Source organism: Phocoena sinus, chromosome 11, assembly GCF_008692025.1.
Source record: "Phocoena sinus isolate mPhoSin1 chromosome 11, mPhoSin1.pri, whole genome shotgun sequence".
NCBI lineage: Eukaryota > Metazoa > Chordata > Mammalia > Artiodactyla > Phocoenidae > Phocoena > Phocoena sinus.
Window position 1 is genome coordinate 59,959,442 of NC_045773.1, and position 18,604 is coordinate 59,978,045.

General features: G+C 43.6%; 1 protein-coding gene and 1 non-coding gene across 5 annotated transcripts in view; one reads left to right on the plus strand and one right to left on the minus strand.

Annotated features, from left to right (window-relative positions):
- Positions 1–3,662: 3,662 nt before the first annotated feature.
- On the minus strand, positions 3,663–3,792 carry LOC116762971. The gene has a single exon (XR_004352395.1). It is a non-coding gene; the product is annotated as a small nucleolar RNA SNORA18 (small nucleolar RNA).
- Positions 3,793–7,538: 3,746 nt separating this feature from the next.
- DST (dystonin) overlaps positions 7,539–18,604 on the plus strand; it is a 508,299-nt gene continuing 497,233 nt past the window's right edge. For 2 of the 4 annotated variants that reach the window (XM_032647814.1, XM_032647805.1), the window contains exons 1-2: positions 7,542–7,947; positions 8,515–8,549. In XM_032647814.1, coding sequence (XP_032503705.1) covers positions 7,767–7,947; positions 8,515–8,549 — 216 coding nt within the window. In that variant the 5' untranslated portion in view covers positions 7,542–7,766. Of the gene's footprint in view, positions 7,948–8,514; positions 8,577–18,604 lie in introns of all 4 variants that reach the window. The other 2 variants (XM_032647809.1, XM_032647801.1) reach the window with 2 other exon arrangements.

The window sequence follows — 18,604 nt, forward strand, 5'->3', positions numbered from 1 at the left end:
GGAAGGCTGGATGTTGAAAAGCCTCACAGCCGAGGCTTAGGCAGGATGTAGGAGGAGTGGCTGCTACATTCACCAGGATATCCAGGAGTAGTTTCTGGGAGCCTGATACTAAGTCCTTGCCTCTCTTTTAGCCTTAAGACTATGGAGATCCTTGCAGACTCAGCTGAAGACTGAATTCTAGGACCAGTGTTTTTCTCTCAGAATGGGCTTATGCATTCCAACATCTGGATGGTTGTGGAGTGGCCCTAGATAGTTAATACTTGGCTTCCCTTCTCAGGGCTGAAACTGACATTCCAATGAAAGTTACAAAGTGAACTCTCTTGCCCCTCTCCCAATCTGTTTAAAGTCTCCGGAAGACAAGGAAACTCAGAGAACACTGTCTCCACTTAGCCGTAGGGTGGGCGGTGTTCGCCTGCATTGGGGAAATGTCCCTGAACTTGTATAGGTTAGAGCTGAGTGCTTCCTCAGCTCATCCCAGGCTGATGGTGCTCCAGACCCTTCTCCTAGTCTCAGGGGAGGCACTTAGGTGATGTGATGCCGATGGATGAGAGAATGATTTGATGCTGCAGAAGCCTTGGTATCTGTGTGGATTTGTATGGTTTTGAGGATTCTCTTTTTCTTTTTGGTAACAACTCCTTAAGAACCTGGTGAAAACTATGGACCATGTCCCTCTAAAGAGACTCACACTTTTACATATAATTTCAGGTCCCTAGAATCCTGTTCGTGAATTCCAGGCTAAAAGCTCCTACAGCAGAGATAAGACCAAGAACAGGCTTTAGGTTTTTGGCTTTCTTCTTTGACATGTAAACTTTACTGTATTCTAATTCAGTGAGTTTGCTATTTGTTTCCCTGTCTTACTCCATAAAGTATTTTGGAACCACAAAGACATTTTAAGACATATTTTTCTTTCTGTTCCTAAATCCATGAGATGTCATTACACTGGGATAATTTCAATACTCTCTGGAACTGTGTGTGTTTGAAACATCTTTTACTAATTTTCGGTTACTCATCCCATTTTCCTTGATACACTTGCTATCTCTGTTCTCTTAGTGACATTCTCACAGGCCATCAGCATGCTGATGCATTAGCATACAAAGCTACTACCACAAAATATTTAACGCAAAAGTCCTACAAAAAATTATTGTAAGAAATGGAGATAATTTAGCTATTAAATGTTGCTGTTGTTTTATTAAGACAATCTGGAATTTAATTCATAAACATCAGTTAATCAAGAATTTATTCATCTCATAACATATTTACTATGTAACTTATAAACCTCTTACCTTACTTTTTTCCCTTTTTTCACTTAAGAATGTTGAAATGCTTGTAATGAACATGGCAACTCTTATCTTGGATCTAGAAGGCAATGACTTCTGCTTTCAAACTGGCTTTGTAAGTTGCCCATTCTTAGAAATGGTGGAAATATTTCACACTATCTGAATAATAATGAACAAGACTGGCACAGTGATTTATAACTCTAGAGAGCTCCTATAATTTGATTTATGAACAGCTCTCAAATTTCCATTGGCGTTCATACAACTCTGAGTAAACTTTCTGGCCAAATGACTTAGTATTTTGCTGTATGACTAATCCCACACTCATTGTGGAAACTGGAAATGAATTCTATTGCTTGTGGATAATAAATGATTACTTACAAAAACTGTCTGCAAAGCATTCAGAGTAGATGAATTCAATTATACTGATGTTTTTAAAGTCTCAAACTCAGCAGACTTTTTTGAGAAGTCTGTAATGTTCACAAAAAAGAACAACCCCTCCCTCCAAGCATTATCATGGATTTTGCCACCCATAGGATAACAAATCCTAATTAGGCTCTAAAATTTCTAAAACATTAAAAGAACAATTTGGGATGATGTCATTTGAAATATTTTCTCTTACAATGATGCCTTTAAGTTATTTTCCAAGTTTTTATTATTGTAAAATAAAGTCCTTTCCTGGGATATATTTGCTGCAAATATTTGATATTATTGCAAATAACAATTGTTTCTCCTTCATAAATGCAAAATTTAAAAAGACAATAGTGATGCATCTATATGATGGCTCCCCTGATTCTGGTGGCGGGAAATTGCCTCCAAGATTATGTTAGTTGCTGTAGGTGCTCCCAAATGATGTAGCTCCTTGAACTTCAATACAAGAACATGTATGTGGTTGGCATAGGCCCTGGTCTCAGACTGCCATGAAAACTATTTGGGAATAAACAGGTATACAACATGTTTCCTCAGATTCTCCCAATTCCTTCATGCCATTGATTTCTGAGAGTAAAAAACTTCACTTAGGATCAAGAAGGTTGCCGGTCCAAAATCAGTATGGTTTACTTCAAATCATTTATTGCTAGAGCCATTCTTACCCAAACTTTTTGTTTTCAAGGGGGTAACATTCCAATGGAATGTCTCTGTGTGACTACCAGTTGGGTCATCTACTACCTTCTATCGAGGTTTGTAATAAACGCTTACAAACAGCCAGAGCTACATTCCAAGGCATTCGTTCTCTTTCCCTAAAAATCCTTCTTCTAGTCAGCATGAGTAGCCAGGGCTGGTGGGGAGGGGCCCAGGGGCAGGGAGCCATCACAACCAGTCAGGGTCAGTTTTAATTCTGCAGAGTCAAAGGCAGTCTGAGAGCAGAAAGAACTGGTCTGGGGTACCCAGGGAGCATGAGGACAAGTATCTAAACCACAAACGCATTGGAGAGGTCACCTTCTCCCCTCCCTTCAACTCTCAGTTTCTCTCCCACTGCTGGCTCCATCTCCCAAGTTGTACCTCTGTCCTGACAAAAGCCCATGTGTTGCCCTTTACTCAGGCTTTACTTTCATTTCTACTCATGCATTCTAGAGTTAAATTTCTCCAAGACTGTAGACAGCGCTCTTGCCTCTTTCCACGTCCTCGTCCCTCTCCAATCCACTCCGTCCAGGTTCAGCCTCTCCCACTGCGATGAGCCAGTCCCCGGAAGTGTGTGCAGAGGGGCTCATCATCACTGGTCCTCAGTCCTCAGGCTCCTTAGCCCCAGATGTGCATCTGTCCTGGGACCCCTGAACTGGAAGCACTTCCCACGTGTCATCTGCTCTCCTTCTCCAGTCCACAAGGGGAAGATATCTCCAAAGCTCTGATTCCAGTTTTTGGTTTTTTTTTTTTTTTTACTTTCTGCACAAAGTGTAAAGGTTTTTTTCTTTTTATTAAATTATGTGTAACATAGGCAAACTTATTTCAGTCAATAATTTTTAAGGAATTTCACATGTTCTGATTTTTTCCACTGCCAATCACTTTGTTTCACCAAAGCCAGAACCTTCAAGATAAGGTAGCCCTTGCTAAAAGAGTTATGCTCAATCCACAGTTGTCATGTCAGTCCGTCCACAATCCTTTTAGTGGGCTTCTTTGATCTCCAATGGCATATGGACAAAACTTCAAAATTCCCCACCTGTAATCTCTGGGATCCAATTTCCTCAAGCAGTTTTCTTTAGGACCATGTTTAGGGGTCAGGAGATGGATCTGCCTGGTTCTGAATTTAGATACCCTTTAAAATATGCATTAAGTTCAAATCAGATTCACTTCTAAGCTGTCACACCCTAGAACAGTAGAGATCATTGGGATGTGCCAAATACCTAGATAAAAAAAGTTGACTGTTTGGCTTTGTCACAGTTCACTTTGGCAGCCTGTCTTGTAGTTCTTCCCCACAGATCTAACACGTAGTCTATGAGTAAAGGAAACCACATAGTTCTCTACGAGGCGTTTTCAGCGATGTAGGTTTACAGAAAAAGCCCCATGCAGGACAGACCTCAACTGATAGCCAGTTCTTTCTACACTTTCTCTTCCATAGTCATTTCGTCACATCAGTGACTTCAACTATAATTGATGTGGGTGATTCCCGTCTGTCTTCTGGTTCTCAGTCTCCAGCCGTGTTTTCATGGTAATTTCACACGGATGACCTTCTGACACCTCTGCCCCTCAATGGGTCTGAAACTCAGTTTGTCACCTCTGCCTTCACAACTCTTCCTTCACCCTGAGCCCAAAACTTGAGTCCTCTGCAATCCCTGCCTTTCCCTCAATTGGTCACCACACAGCTTAGATGGACCCTTCTCTTCTTTTCTATATTTCTCCCTGACCCAAACATCAGGAATTTGTGCCATAACTTCCTACCTCTAGGGAGGTACTGCAGAAGATGTTTCTGTCATGTTATTAAAGCCCCTTACTCTTATCTTTGGGAGCAGAATGACTCAGTGATGAGGGGCCTTGGGGAGGGCCTGGGGCCACCAATGGGCAGGGCTGGTATATGAAAGGTCCCTCCTCACACACGGTCCTGCCTCTTGCTCCACCTTGTGCTGCAGGCCTCGTGGATTGGAGAGTGTCAGGCTCTTTTTAGCCTCTGGTCTTCAGGTGAGAAGTAGTACAGGTAGGGTTCTTTCCTGCTTTACTGATGGGAAGGACTGTAATTCTTTAGCTGTGACTGGGTGGGGGTGAAGAGTTAGTGGAAAAGGAATAAGATGCCCCATTTTGGCTTTGAGCCTAAGCTATGGTCTTCAATCTGACTTCCCCTGAATAGGGTTAACATTTTAATTTCCTTTCGTTCCTCGTGTGTGTTCTCAATTGGTTGAGCATCTAAAGGGAAAAAGGGGCTTGCAGGGTGGACCATCTTCTATCATACCAGATACCAAACTCTCTTATACTAATTTCCCAACTCATTTGTCTTCTGTTGTGTGACAGTGCTAGCTCACTATCATAAAAAGTCAAAAAATTATATATACTTTTCCATTTTCATTTTTTATTCTTTAGTATGAAAGATTCGGCCATGGACTTTCCTCCTCCACCCCTACCTCCAAACTTTAAATTTGTGAATTTGACATAATGTCAATTATTCTTTTTTAATGAAAATCTATCAGAAAGAAAAGGTATGAATTTTACTAAATTAACTTCCAAAAAGGATTGATTGGTTGATTTAATATTTATTGAATTCCACAACGCATTAGCATCACACAAACACACAGAAAGAAGCAATTAGTAACATGCCATTTGGAGAAGGGAGTGATAAATTAGCAACAAACAAAGCAGAAAACAATGGAACCTAAATACTAAATTTTTTCAACGATTTGGTTTGCTTATTATTATTATTAGTATCCTTGAGATAACCGATGCAAAGAACAGAAATGAACGCATCTAAAAAGAAATATCTATAATCCTACTGCAGGGCAGTTAAGTATTTGCCTGCCAAAAGAGATAAATGATGTTCTTGTGTGCACTTCAAACTTACAAACGGCTGCAGCAAGACTCAGAGTGATAACAGTTGTGCTAAAGTCGTAACTCAAAATCATAATTGCTATTTAGTTGCTTTCTGTTGTTATAAATGCACAGTTTGGGGCAAAATGGTTACTATGCTGTATTTGCGGTCTTCGGCATGTTTCAAGGATATTTAGGGCCATTTCAGCTCACTCACAAATTTTCCTTAATAAGTATAAAGTAACGATGACCTTCCTCATTAGTTATTTCTCCCAATGTTTGCAAAAGGTTAATTCAGTTTTGTTGTTGTTTTAAATTACTCCACCAGGCCACTGTGAGGCAATGCGGTACAGAATTCTTCCTTTCCTGTTGTGCCCCACACAGCAGGCTCCCAGGCTTCTCCTCAATAACCCCTGCACAGTGGATGGGAATGTGGTCTCCCACTGCAGTGGCTGCGGTATCAGGAAACCTTTGAGCTACCTGCACAAATGCAGTGCTACCTGTCAGCCCCAGAGCCAGGGACCTTGTAAGCCCATCCTGCAGGCACTCTGATTCACCATTCTCACTTTATACAGCATATGCAAGCAAGGTCCACCTTCAAACCAGTACAACTGAATGAGATAACGCTTATTTTATCGTAGGAAACAAGATGTACATAAGAAAGCTCAATCCATTGTTTCCCATGGTGATGAATCTGGCATTTAAGACGTGCATTAGTCAATGCCTTTTTGAGTGTCCTTTAATGCTTACACGTGGTAATACATTAAAGGCCTTAAGAACATCAATGGTAAGCCTTTATGCAGAGCTGAATAGTGTATTTTGTATAGTTAGAAAACCACACTGATCTTGAGATCCTACAAACAAATAACAAAATTAAGTATTGTCATCGATTTTTGAACTGCTTTCCGGAATTTTACAAAATACTTTATTAAGACACAATTTCTTCAGTCTCCGAAATATTCCAGAGTCCACCCTAGTAGTTACTAGCAACTCCACAAATGCAGTAACGGGTTACCTTGTCGCTATAATTGCAGTTTCTCTACGCGAGCAAACAAAATAAGCAAAACCCAGCCCCGCACGGGAAAAGCCAGCACTGGCTCAGGAGCAGCAGAAGGCGACAGAGCACCGGCCGGCTGAGGTCACTGTCGCAATTGGTCCGGGCCAGGTGGCCCGGCGGCCGCAGGGACAGAGGCCACTGCAGCGCCCCCGCCGCGCCTCCCGCGTCCGCACTGCGCCAGCGGCCCCGGGAAAATCTCCAACTGCAGGATTCCTTTTGCTGATTACGAAGAAAGGGGAGGGGGCAAGAGGGAGAAAGGGAGTGTGGGCGTTTTGAGTGTGATAGATCACTACTTCCTCACTCGCCCTACAAAATCTCTCCTCAAAATATTTACAAGCCAATCTCCAACTTCCTCCATCTGCTGGTTCCTCAATCTGAAATTGCCTCTCCCTCCAATTGCACTAAAGGAGGCAAGGTTTTAGGGTCAACATGGATATAAGAGGATGCAAAGTGCCCCCTTCTCGGCTGAGTGACAGAGTTCAAGTCTGCAGACCCGAGCGCTCCGCCGGGGAGCGCGCCCAGTTCAGGGGGGACGGACGGGACGGGCCCCCCGTTCCGGGGGACCCCGATTCCCAGGAAAGGCCCTGCCCGGGGCTCACGCTTCGGCGTGCAGGAACCCCCCCGCAAGCAATAGCTCACCCAGCTGCATCCTCCGAAGCCCCAGCCTCGGGGTGGGGCGCGGGGAGGTGGGAGGCAGGGGCAGCACCGCCTGCAGGCTCCAGTCGGCGCCTCGCGGTCTCCCCGTGGCTCCGGGGCGCCCCCTGTCGCCGGGCTTCCAGCGATCTGGGCACGGGAGGCTGGAGAGGTGGCAGCCCGGGCGTCCGGGAACGGAGGGGCGCCCGGCCCGTGCCCCCCGGACGGTGCGGACCGGCGGGCGGCCCCGCGGGATGGCGCTGGGCGCTCAGGCCCGGGCGCAGCCCGCGGCTGCCGCCGGAGCCGTAGCAGCCATGTCCGCGCGCCCGCGCTGCCGCAGCTCGGCCGTGATGTCATCCGCTGAGCCCCCGCCGCGACGCCCCACGCCCGCCCCCCGCGGGCCGCCGCGTCCCCGCCCCGCCCCACGTGCTCCCGGCTTCGGGGATGCAGAGGCCGGCGGTGGCCGTGGGACGATGCGCAGAGTCCGGGTGGCCCCGTTGCCGGCGGCGCTGCCCCTCCCCGTCCGCCGCGTCTCCGGCGGGGCTGCGCCCGGGGGCTGCGCACGGGTGGGGGCGGGGGCGCCCGGGGAGGGCGGGGTGGACTACCCGCGGCCAAGTCCGTGCCAGGTCGCCGTCTGCTGAGTCATGGCCAGCGCTGCCCGCAGCCCGGGCTCACTCGCGTAGCGCGGCGGACGCGAGTGCGCAGCCATTGGGCCGGGCGCGGGGCCGCAAGCGTCGGGCATGACGCGCTGAGCTGCGCTCGCCCGTGCCCGCAGCTCAGCGTGCGCCCCGCGCGGGTGCTTGTGCCGCCGCCCTCCAGCCCCGCCGGCAGCCGCCGCCGCTTCGCCCCGCACCATGATTGCCGCCGCTTTCCTCGTCTTGCTGAGACCCTACAGCATCCAATGTGCCCTTTTCCTCTTGTTGCTTCTGCTGGGCACCATCGCCACCATCATCTTCTTCTGCTGCTGGCACCGCAGGCTCCAGAAGGGGAGGCATCCGATGAAATCGGTCTTTTCGGGTCGTTCAAGGAGCCGAGGTAAGACACCCCGCGACGGGCTTACTCGGGCCGGAAGGAACCTTTAAGCCGATTTGAAGAGGGAAGCGCGCTCTCTGGCTTCCGCGCTGCTCCCTCTACCCTATCCGCGCCCGCTCCCCTAGCCCAGTGCGTTTCTGTGTTTAGCGTCCCTGTCCCCCTCCTCGGGTCGGCCGGATTGGGGTGACCGCGGGAAGCAGAGCGCCGGGAGGTTGGGGGAACGCACCAGATGCTTGGTGTCAGTGTGCTTAAGCCCTGGGGATGACTGGAGCGGAGTCCGGGCTGCGGCAGCCTCGTCCACCCCCACCCTCCGGCCGGCGCTGGACCGTGGGGCATGGAGAGTTCGGGGCTCCCCAACTCCCCCAGAACTTTCCCTGAAACTTCTCGCGGAGAAATCACCTAGAGACCGATGGCCTAGTAAACAGCCCTCCCAGCAGGCTGTCCCCACTGCGTTAGAGGCGTCCGGAACGCGCCTCCCCGACCCTCGTCTCTCGGGTAAGTCGTCCGTGACTCGGCAGGTGAAGAACAAGGAGTTAATTGACGTCTCGTTTTTCTTTTTTTTTCCCGCAGATGCTGTTTTGAGATCACACCACTTTCGTTCCGAGGTAATTTATTTAGCGCGCACGCTCAAGGTCAGAAGAAGTTCTCTTTGCTGGGTACCAATATTAATCATATGGGTGTTCAGAAGCCAGTAGGGCGTTGAATGGCCAGCATGCTACCCCCAAGCCGAAAGGGACGTGTTTCCTTTTAAGTGACTCCCCAGCATGAGTGCCTAGTGAATGGTATTGGCAGATCTCTTGTGTCCTGGAGCCGCTGTACTGGAAGGGGTGAGACAGCCCTTAAAAGCGGCCAGACCTTATGAACTGAGCCTCGGGATGGATCTCAGTTTCCTTGACAATCTATAAATCGCCCGAAGCTTTCTGGGTGCAGGCAGCTGGCTGCGGCTGTTCACTTGGGTATCTAACCTCAGCTGGGAGCTTTTAGGGAGCTGGTGCAGAGCAGTTTGATCCATGTGAATTTCCCTTTAGACTTTCAAGTTTATATTCCTATTCACCCAGAAAGAGCTCCATGTTTTACTGGGGATGTCTGATGATTTTTGCAGAGCGATGGTGGTAGTGATCTGGCTTTACTAACAAGATGTGGACCATCCCTCCATAAACAGGTGACCTGGCCTCGCAGCAATTCAGTGGAACTGTTGTAGGACTAGTTCCGCTGGAGATAGACCAAAATGAGAAACACAAGCTCTCCCTGACCCAGCATTTCTTGATGAATTTCCAGGCCAACCCCCCGCTTAATGCGAGATGATTGTCCCTCTTTTCCCACGAGTTTCACACAGCCAGGAGGGTGCTGGTAGCAATGCTTGATGCCCTTTGCTCATTTTAGCGAAGACTTCATAGTTAGAAACGCTCCATTGACTTGCCATTTACCTGAGAAGTTATTTTACATTTCATTTCACTAGTTAATCCAATGTTTTATTCCACCCTAGATGTTTGATTGGACTCTGGTTGCTTGAAAGCTTTTACTGCATTACTATAACATCGTTATAATGTGGCACAATGAATAATTCTACATAGAACCCCAGTGGGTGAGAACTATTAACTCAATATAGGACTGTAAAGAGAATAAAATAACCAGTCAGATAATCAGAGGTTCCATTGCTGCCTTTACACTAACTAGCTGTGTGGTGCTGGGAAACTCTCTCAACTTCTCAGCCCTTCAACTATAAAATAGGGCCAATAGTACCTTATAGGGCTGTAGGGGGAGGGCAGGTTTACCAGTAATCATGTTAACAAAACCCCACTTAGTTCATAGTAGCTATTCAGTACTGGATAGGTATCATTACATTTTGTAAAAGTGAATTAAAAATGTGTAAAAATAAAAGATCTGTCCAGAAATCTTAAAGTCTTTATTAGATTAATTAATTCAAAGTTATGTGAAACAACATAAGCTATGCCTGTTATGAACCAACACTTTTTGAATACCTGATTAATTTAATAGAATAACCCATTTAGAGGTGACAAAAAATAAATCACAGTCAGGGTGCGAACACCAAAATTTAGGATTTTCATTTTAAAAGGAGATCACCAGTCCAGTACGTGTAAATGATAGAACCAGAATAAGAATCCTGTTATGGGTTGTTAGATTAGTCATCAAGTGTTTCAACTAAAGCATAGGCAGAAAAAATGAGATAGGTCTATGTTTTGTTTAGTTATCTGTCAGTTAAGCATTTGTCCTGAGCTTGCATTTGGTTAGGAAAGCTGGGAGTGATTGTTTAATGCCATAGCTCATTTCACAAGATTCCTGGTACAGGTTGACATCCTGTGTGTGCTTCGTATTTGCCTTGTCTGCTGGGCTGGGAACGTCTTGACGGCATGGACCAAGTCTCTCTTGTTTAGGGCTATATCCCCACTGCCTGGTGTATAATGGGCTCTTAATAAGTATTTATCAAATGAGTGAAAAATTCTCTGTGAGTGCCAGTTCTTGTAACTGGGCAAATACAACTCAGAATTGGGCCAAAAAGAAAAATGCACATTCTCAGGACGTTGCTCAGAATTCAGCATTTGCTGAATCCCAACTCTTATTTTATCTTTCTAGACTTTAAAACATTGCCCTTGAGTTTGTGTTAAAAAATGTAAATCACTAATTATAACAAAATGTATTTGGTTAGATTTTTTTTCTCAGAAAGTTCAATGCAGTATTAGCTTCATTTGTTGATAGGCCCCCCATGTTCCTTTTCATACCAAGTCCCTGTGTTAAACTACTCAAAGAATGTCATTTTATAAGTAAAAATCGTGAGACTGTTCCATGAGAATGTCATATTTCATCATTGTTTCATGTTCGCCACAAATAAGACATTTTCCTCTACGGAAAACAGAGGGGATTTTTTTTCCCTTCTCCGTTTCTACCAAAATGCCATTTCCAGCAGGATTTTCTCCTTGAGAAATACCTATGAAGTTTTCGGATTCTAGCATGTTAGAAAATTAGAACTTGTGTCACATAATGGCTATTCTTGTTGCTTTGTAGCAGTAGCTGCTGCAAAATAAGTATCAAAGAAAATGTTTTGATTTTCCTACAAGTTATAGTCCTGTCGAGTATTCTATTCCTCATCCCAATCTCAGTCAGTAGATAATTCACTCTCAGTATTTCCGTAGCTGTCAAATGAGGAAAATGGGTTTAGGATCTGCGGACTTATTTTGAAATGTGAAAGAGCTTTGGGAAAGCCCTGGAACACGTGAGGAAGTTCAGTTAGCTCTTGGCTGCTTTACTTGGCGGAGGATATTGCTTCTGCTTTCCACACGTCCAGGAAAGTCCAATTGGAGAGGAAATTTCAGGATGTTTCTTCCCAGGTAGAGAGAGAAATAGTTCTCCACGGGGGAAACCATGGCATCAGGACTCAGTGTGCTTTGGGGAGGTTCTGCAGCAGGAAAAAAAGCCACGTATCTCTTGTGAGGGGCTGCAGCTTTTCCCCCCTCACTAAGTGGATAATAAACACCTTGCTTCAACTCAGTTTCTTCCTCATGAAGCTAGAAATAAATGATTCAGAGATTTATGAGATGTTTGGGAACCATAACCACCAACAGCCCCTTTTTATTTTCATATACTTGCAAACTCATCTCTACTGGCTTAAGAGTTCTCTAAATTTTAATAATAGCATATGAGAATGTAAAATTATTAATCTGCTCAGCAAGGGCTCAATCTCCAATTCTCAGACAAATAAAAGGCCCAGTTAGATAGCTAGAAATATGTGCTTTGTATATGAAAATAAAATACTTGTACCATATATATAGTAATAAACAATACATATAGTGATGAGAGGTGATTTCACATTGAGATGGGATGCAGTCTGGAAACCAAGTGTTCATTCTGGGTCTCTAAGAAGGATATTTTTCCTGGGGACTTAATAATGTTTGATGCTGTGACTTTACACAATGCTTAACTGTTTCCCTAGATGCCTGTGGTGAAGATCAGACAGTGACAGTCCTGATTTTAAGGAAATCTCGGAAAGTGATATGGGTAATTGAGGTACCATTAGATTACAAGAAAGAACCTTGTGAGCCCTTCAGTAGAGTGAAGACAATTACATATAATGCCCTTGGAGAATACCCAGCATGAACAGTGGTACATGATCCCTATTCATCAGCTCGGTGGAATAAGGGCAGCCTTGTCTGATATCAGTAGAGGCAGGAGGGTGTTTTGTGTCCATCAGGACTGAGTAAATATCTTCACTTCCTGTTTAAGGGAAAGGAACCAAAAGAGTTAACTAAGTCAACTCAAGTGAGATAAGGACTCAGTAAGACAGGAACCCCCCAGCTACATTTTGTCTGCTGTGTGGTGTTTAACTGTGTCACTCACAGCTCAAAGAATCATATGCCCAAAATTCTCAATGAAAGAGAGAGGCTAAGTGGAGTGAATTTTTAGTGGTGATTTCTTACAAAGCTGAATGGGCAAATCCTTTGGGTTTTTCCAGTAATTTTCCACGTTATCGTAGATGAAAGGATGGTCCACACTGACCCTCTTGGCCTCATCATGTTTCCAGAGAATCCCTGCGCCAAACCATGGAAAAATGGTCAGTGGAATACCCATAGTTCACAGCTTGTTGTGGAATTTGCATCTTTCATTAAGGGTTACTCAGTGGATTAGAGAAACTGATAGTTTATTATTTAGCTCTCTTTTACAATTAGGTTATCTTTATAAATAAATTCTTTGCCTAGAGTTAAATTCTAGGTCTAAGTTAGTTTATGCTAATTAAATCAGTCTTAAGTTGAATTCCACACATGATACAGGGTTCATTTTGCTTCACACAATTATTTTAAAAACAAACATTTACTTTTTCATCCTTTATGAGGTATGATATTAGAGGATAGGAATAAAAATGGGTCTGAGGTGTAGTCCCTGCCTTGACAATGACTTCCAGGTCACTCCCAATATCAGTGCTGAAATTTTATAGTTACTGGTTTCTTCTGCTCCAGTAACTGAACTGACATCCAACTATGAATCACAAATCTGATGGGAGCATCAGAGGCCAAGCTGTGCAAGTAAAGCCAGTACATTTGTGAAAAAGACAAATTCATCCCATTCACCAAAGTCACTACCACCATATAATTTACCCTTACTTCAGCTACGTGGCAACAAAGCAGAATGCTAAAAGCAAAAGAAGAAGAAGAAGAAAGAAAAAAACCCACTTTTTTTTTCATGCATCCAAACCTTTTAAATCCAGTCTAGATGAAAGTGGAAACAAAAGCTTTTTTGGAGAAGTCTGAAATCTTTGTCTAACCTCAAGGGTTAGGAATGACTCTTTTTGAGACTGCAGTTACAACATAGAAACAGGCTAATAACAAGTATTTGTTTAATGAAAGGATTACAGGAGTAAGAGTTCAAAGTCCTGGCTTTGGGTTCCAGCTCTGCCACTAACAAACTGTGCCATCTTGGTCTAGTCTTTTAGGGTCTCTGAGATTCAGACTTTCTGTTTTCACTGGTAACATGAAGATGATCTCTGAATCTCCTTCAGAGTAAACAGGCCCTGTTTCTGCTATGTGCAAAAAAGCATCCTGCTAAAAAAAGGCATCATGTAAAACGTGATTCCTTCTAGGAACTGAAGGCAGGTAAAGATAAAGATATAATTAGCATAAACACAAAGTAACAAATTATGTATAGAAAAGGAATGGTTGGAATACTTTTGATGACATGATTGCTTCTGGCTGGGGTGATCAGAGAAGCCTTCCAGGAGGAGGTGATATTTCTGCTGCAGCATGCAGGCTGAATAGTACCTGGCTAGACAGACAGGGGCTCAGAGCAAACCCCCAGGCCAGCAGAACCGCTTAAGAATAGGCAACGATTAAGGAAACACACCTGTTTTCAGAGCTCAGAACACGCCAATATGATTAGAAGAAAGGGGTCTTGAGATCACATCAAGATGGAAATATAAGTAGGTGCCAGCTATAATAAAAAGTAATTTTTGTGTACCACTTGACAGCTGACACAGGCTTTGACAGAACATTATTTTATTTGAATGCCTTAGGAGGGCACCTGCTGTGAGCCCTCTCAAGAGAAGGAAAGACTTTTGATTTCTTTTCTAGTAACTATGGCCAAACAGCCTGATCACTCTTTTTTCTCTGTTACGGAGAGTGGAGAGTTGTGGCCTCAGCTGCGGAGGCCTGGGACCATGATTGGCTAGGGGCCTTTCTGGTCACGCCGAAGCTGTACTCTTGCAGGGCATTGCATGTTTCAGGTCTAGTGCTCAAGCATCACTGGGTTATATTTGACTGCAGACACCATATGTCCAGGGGTTTGTGACAGCCTGCTCCTGTGGTCATTACAACTCCTAATGCAAAGCATAATAAATTTGCAGGCAATTTATTATGTACAAGGCTATGTAATATATTACAGTTTTTAAAAGTATTTGAAATGTGTCTCTGCTTTTAAACTTCTTCCTTGAAGAAAATCCCTCTCCCATAATAATCTGAATGTCTATTTCCTCCTCAAATCCTCAAGCCTAGCCCTTCGCCCTCAGCCAGTGACTTTTGTCTCCTAACTCACAGAGAACAACTTCTTGCCCCTACAAACTAAGTGGCATCTTAATCTTCCCTCCCAGCCCAAGGAAAACTTCATCTGTCCTCCCTATGGGTATTTTATGCTTACGCCATGAATTCCTTGTCTTCCTGTGTCTTGGGGGCTGTTCTGTGAGTCGTCCCCTCCTTTCTCTTCTGATGCTCCCTCTCTCCCGGCCCCTGTTTCTAACACATAAACATCATAGGTGCGTCCTTTTGAAAACAACGTAAACCTCCCTATACCACCAGCTCTTCTCTTAAGAAAAGTTCTCTGAAATCTGCCACCTCCTATTCCTCACCTCTCATTTACTCCTCAATTTAGTAAAATCTGGCTTCTGCTGCTACGACTTGAAACCACTCACCCTTAGCTCAACATTGAGTTCTAAATTGTTACATCACATATTTCCATCTTAGGTTTAATCGACTTACCTTGCATTGGACTTTGTTGGCCACTGATCCCTTCTTGAAACTCTCCCCCACCCCCAACCTTTTTTCTCTGGCCACGGCTCCCTCTGTTCCTGCACTGGACCCTCTTCCTACTTAGATGTTGACATTCCCAACGTATTCCCTTGCTCATAATTTTTCAAATAGCTTTATTGAGATATAATTCACATACTATACAGTTCACCCATTAAAAATGTACCATTCAATGATTTTTAGTGTGTTTACAACGTTGTGCAGCCATCACACAATTTAAGGAGATGATGCAACAATGCAGTCATGCATTGTTGGTCAGCTTCTGGCTGACTCACAGTCTGCCTCTACATGATCTGTCCTCTTCCATCAAGCCAACCCAGGTTGGTTCACATGCAGTTAGATTCAGGTTCCAATAGCAGCAAGACTGGAAGTGCACTAGGCCTCCTGAGGTCTAGGCTCTCAGCTCATAGACGGCCTCTGCTCACACATTGTTTTTGGGAGTAGGGGAAATAGAGGGCTGATGGGAGAAGTTAAATAGTGTTGTGGCCACGTTTGCAATTTTGTAGCTAATCTTTTGATTTATGTCTAGTTTGCTGCTGTCTACTATCTCTAAAACACTCATTTTAAGCTTTTTCTGTCATTTTCCCTGGGCAGTCTTTTCTAATACCTTCGCTTACATCTGTATAAAAATTACTTCCACCTGAAATTTTTAAGCCTAACCATTTCAACAATTTTGGGGGCTATACTTTCCAGTTTTAGAATATTTTCCATCACCCCAGAAAGATTTCTCATGCCTGTTTTCCACTGATCCCTGTTCCTACCCCTAACCTGCAAAACCATGAATCTGCTTTTGGTATCTGTGGATTTGCCTTTTCTGGACATTGTATGTAAGTGGAATCATATAATAGGTAGTCTTTTGCATCTCTGGCTTCTTTCACGCATGTTAATGTTTTCTAGGTTCAACCATGTTGTAGCATGTATCAATAGTTAGTTCATTTTTATTGCTAAATAGTACTTTATTCTATGACTATACCACACTTCATTTATCCATTCACCAGTTGATGGACATTGGATTTCCCCCCAAATTTTAGCTATTATAAATAATGCTGCTGTGAATATTTGCTTGAAATCTTTGTGTGGACGTATGTTTCTATTTATCTTGGGCAGATACCTAGGAGTAGAATTCCTAGCTTGTATGGTAAGTATGTGTTTACTTTTTAGAGGAAATTGTCAAACTGTTTTCCAAAGTGGCTGTTCAGTGTAACATTCTCAACAGCAGGGTATGAGGGTTCCAGTTTCTCCACATCCTTGACAATACTTGTTATTGTCTTTTTGATCATAGCTCTTCTAGTGGGTCTGAAGTGGTATTGCTTTAGTTTTCATTTGCATTTCCCTAATGACTAACGATTTTGAGCATTTTTTTCGTGTGCTTGTTAGCAGTTCAGAGATCTTCCTTAGTGAAATGTTCAAATCTTTGCCCATTTTTATTTTATTTTATTTTTTACTTTATTGACTGAGTTTCGAGTTCCATCTTTAAAAACGAAATGGGCATTTTGGACAATACATTCGTTACAGAAACGAAATAAAATGGAAAGTTCTAGCAAACTAAATCATCTTCTTAAAGAAATTTCCTCCACTGCAGGAAATCTTGAATAGTCTCCTGGCCAGTCATCTGCAGCAATTCTTCACAAAATTGATGATTTTAATTTAAAATTTAAGTATTCAAATTCTTTATATATACCTCTTTAAGATTTTCTATTTTTTCTTGAGTCAGTCTGATAATTTGTGTCTTTCTAGAAATTTGTTCATTTTATCTAAATTGTCTAATTTGTTGGCCTAATAGTGTTCTCTTTTGCTCCTTTTAATTTCTGTAGGGTTGGTATTACTTTTGTTGGTTCCTTTTGTGTTCATCCAGCCAGAAAGTTGGGGTTTGCTCTCCTGTTCGTTGCACACTTCTGTGACTATGCTTGTGTCCAGGGCCAGGTGGCAGGAAGAGAGGGAAAGAATACAATGGGAGTTTGTCCTAGTTTCTTGGGATCAGAAAGGAAGGTTTCCTTCCTAAGAGTTTTATTTTCTCCTCCTTTGGGATTTCTAATGTCACTGCTCGTGGGATTGCTTGAAAGCTGAGGCTTAAGAGAACTCAGAGAAGAAAAAGATGGGGGATTTCTGCACTTTGAGTCTTAAGAATTCTCTTCTTCACTCCTCAAGCCAGAATGAGGGGACTTTTCCTGGAGCTGTCTCTGCCTCAGCTCAGTACCCAGCTCTGGGTTTCAGGCTGCGCTGCTTGCTTGCATTCAGTCTGGGGGATACTGGAGAGCAAACATGGCAAACTCATCACTGGTTTGGTGGTACTTCGAATTCTGGCCTTTTTACTTCAAGCCTCTCGCTACTCTTTGCTTTTCAGGATCCTCAGAAGCTACTTAGTGCATTCTGTCCAGGTGTACAGCCATGCTCAGTGGGAGGCATGTGCTTGTTCTAATTTATTGTAACCAGAACCAGTCTGTTTAAAAAATATTTATTTATTTATTTATTTATTGTTGGCTGCACTGGGTGTTATGGCACATGGGATCTTTGTTGAGGCATGTGGGATCTTTTTTAATTGTGGCATGTGGGCTCATAGTTGCGGCATGCCGGCTCATAGTTGCGGCATGTGGGATGTAGTTCCCCGACCAGGGATCGAACCTGGGCCCCCTGCATTGGGAGTGCGGAGTCTTACCCACTGGACCACCAGGGAAGTCCCAGAACCAGTCCGTTTTTAATTAGTCTATCCACCCTCCACCTTAAGCCCATTGCTTTCCTTCTTTTATTATTTAGTTTTTGGAAAATCTCATAGCATTTTGCCATCTAGTTAAGATGAGGTTGGCAGAAATGTGTATTGCTACATATAACTCATGCAGTACTGAAGAGTCCCCCTATTTCATTATTATGCAGAAGTTTTAGAAATCTAACTTCAATACATTGTCATTTGAAAAAAATTTCTTTTCTTTTTGTTCAGTCTTGTCATTCTCCAGATTTTCTGGATTTTCCACTAATTCTTGAAAACCAAATAGATTGCAATACCTGCAGATTTTATTTACAAAGAGAATAGAACTCTCACATTAAGAAGTAATTTATCAGGGGCTTCCCTGGTGGCGCAGTGGTTAAGAATCCACCTGCCTCTCCAAAGAAGATATACAGAATGCCAACAAACACATGAAAGAATGCTCAACATCATTAATCATTAGAGAAATGCAAATCAAAACTACAATGAGATATCATCTCACACCAGTCAGAATGGCCATCATCAAAAAATCTAGAAACAATAAATGCTGGAGAGGGTGTGGAGAAAAGGGGACACTCTTGCACTGCTGGTGGGAATGTGAATTGGTTCAGCCACTATGGAGAACAGTATGGAGGTTCCTTAAAAAACTACAAATAGAATTACCATATGACCCAGCAATCCCACTACTGGGCATATACCCTGAGAAAACCAAAATTCAAAAAGAGTCATGTACCAAAATGTTCATTGCAGCTCTATTTACAATAGCCCGGAGATGGAAAGAACCTAAGCGCCCATCATCGGACGAATGGATAAAGAAGATGTGGCACATATACACAATGGAATATTACTCAGCCTTAAAAAGAAATGAAATTGAATTATTTGTAATGAGATGGATAGACCTAGAGTCTGTCATACAGAGTGAAGTAAGTCAGAA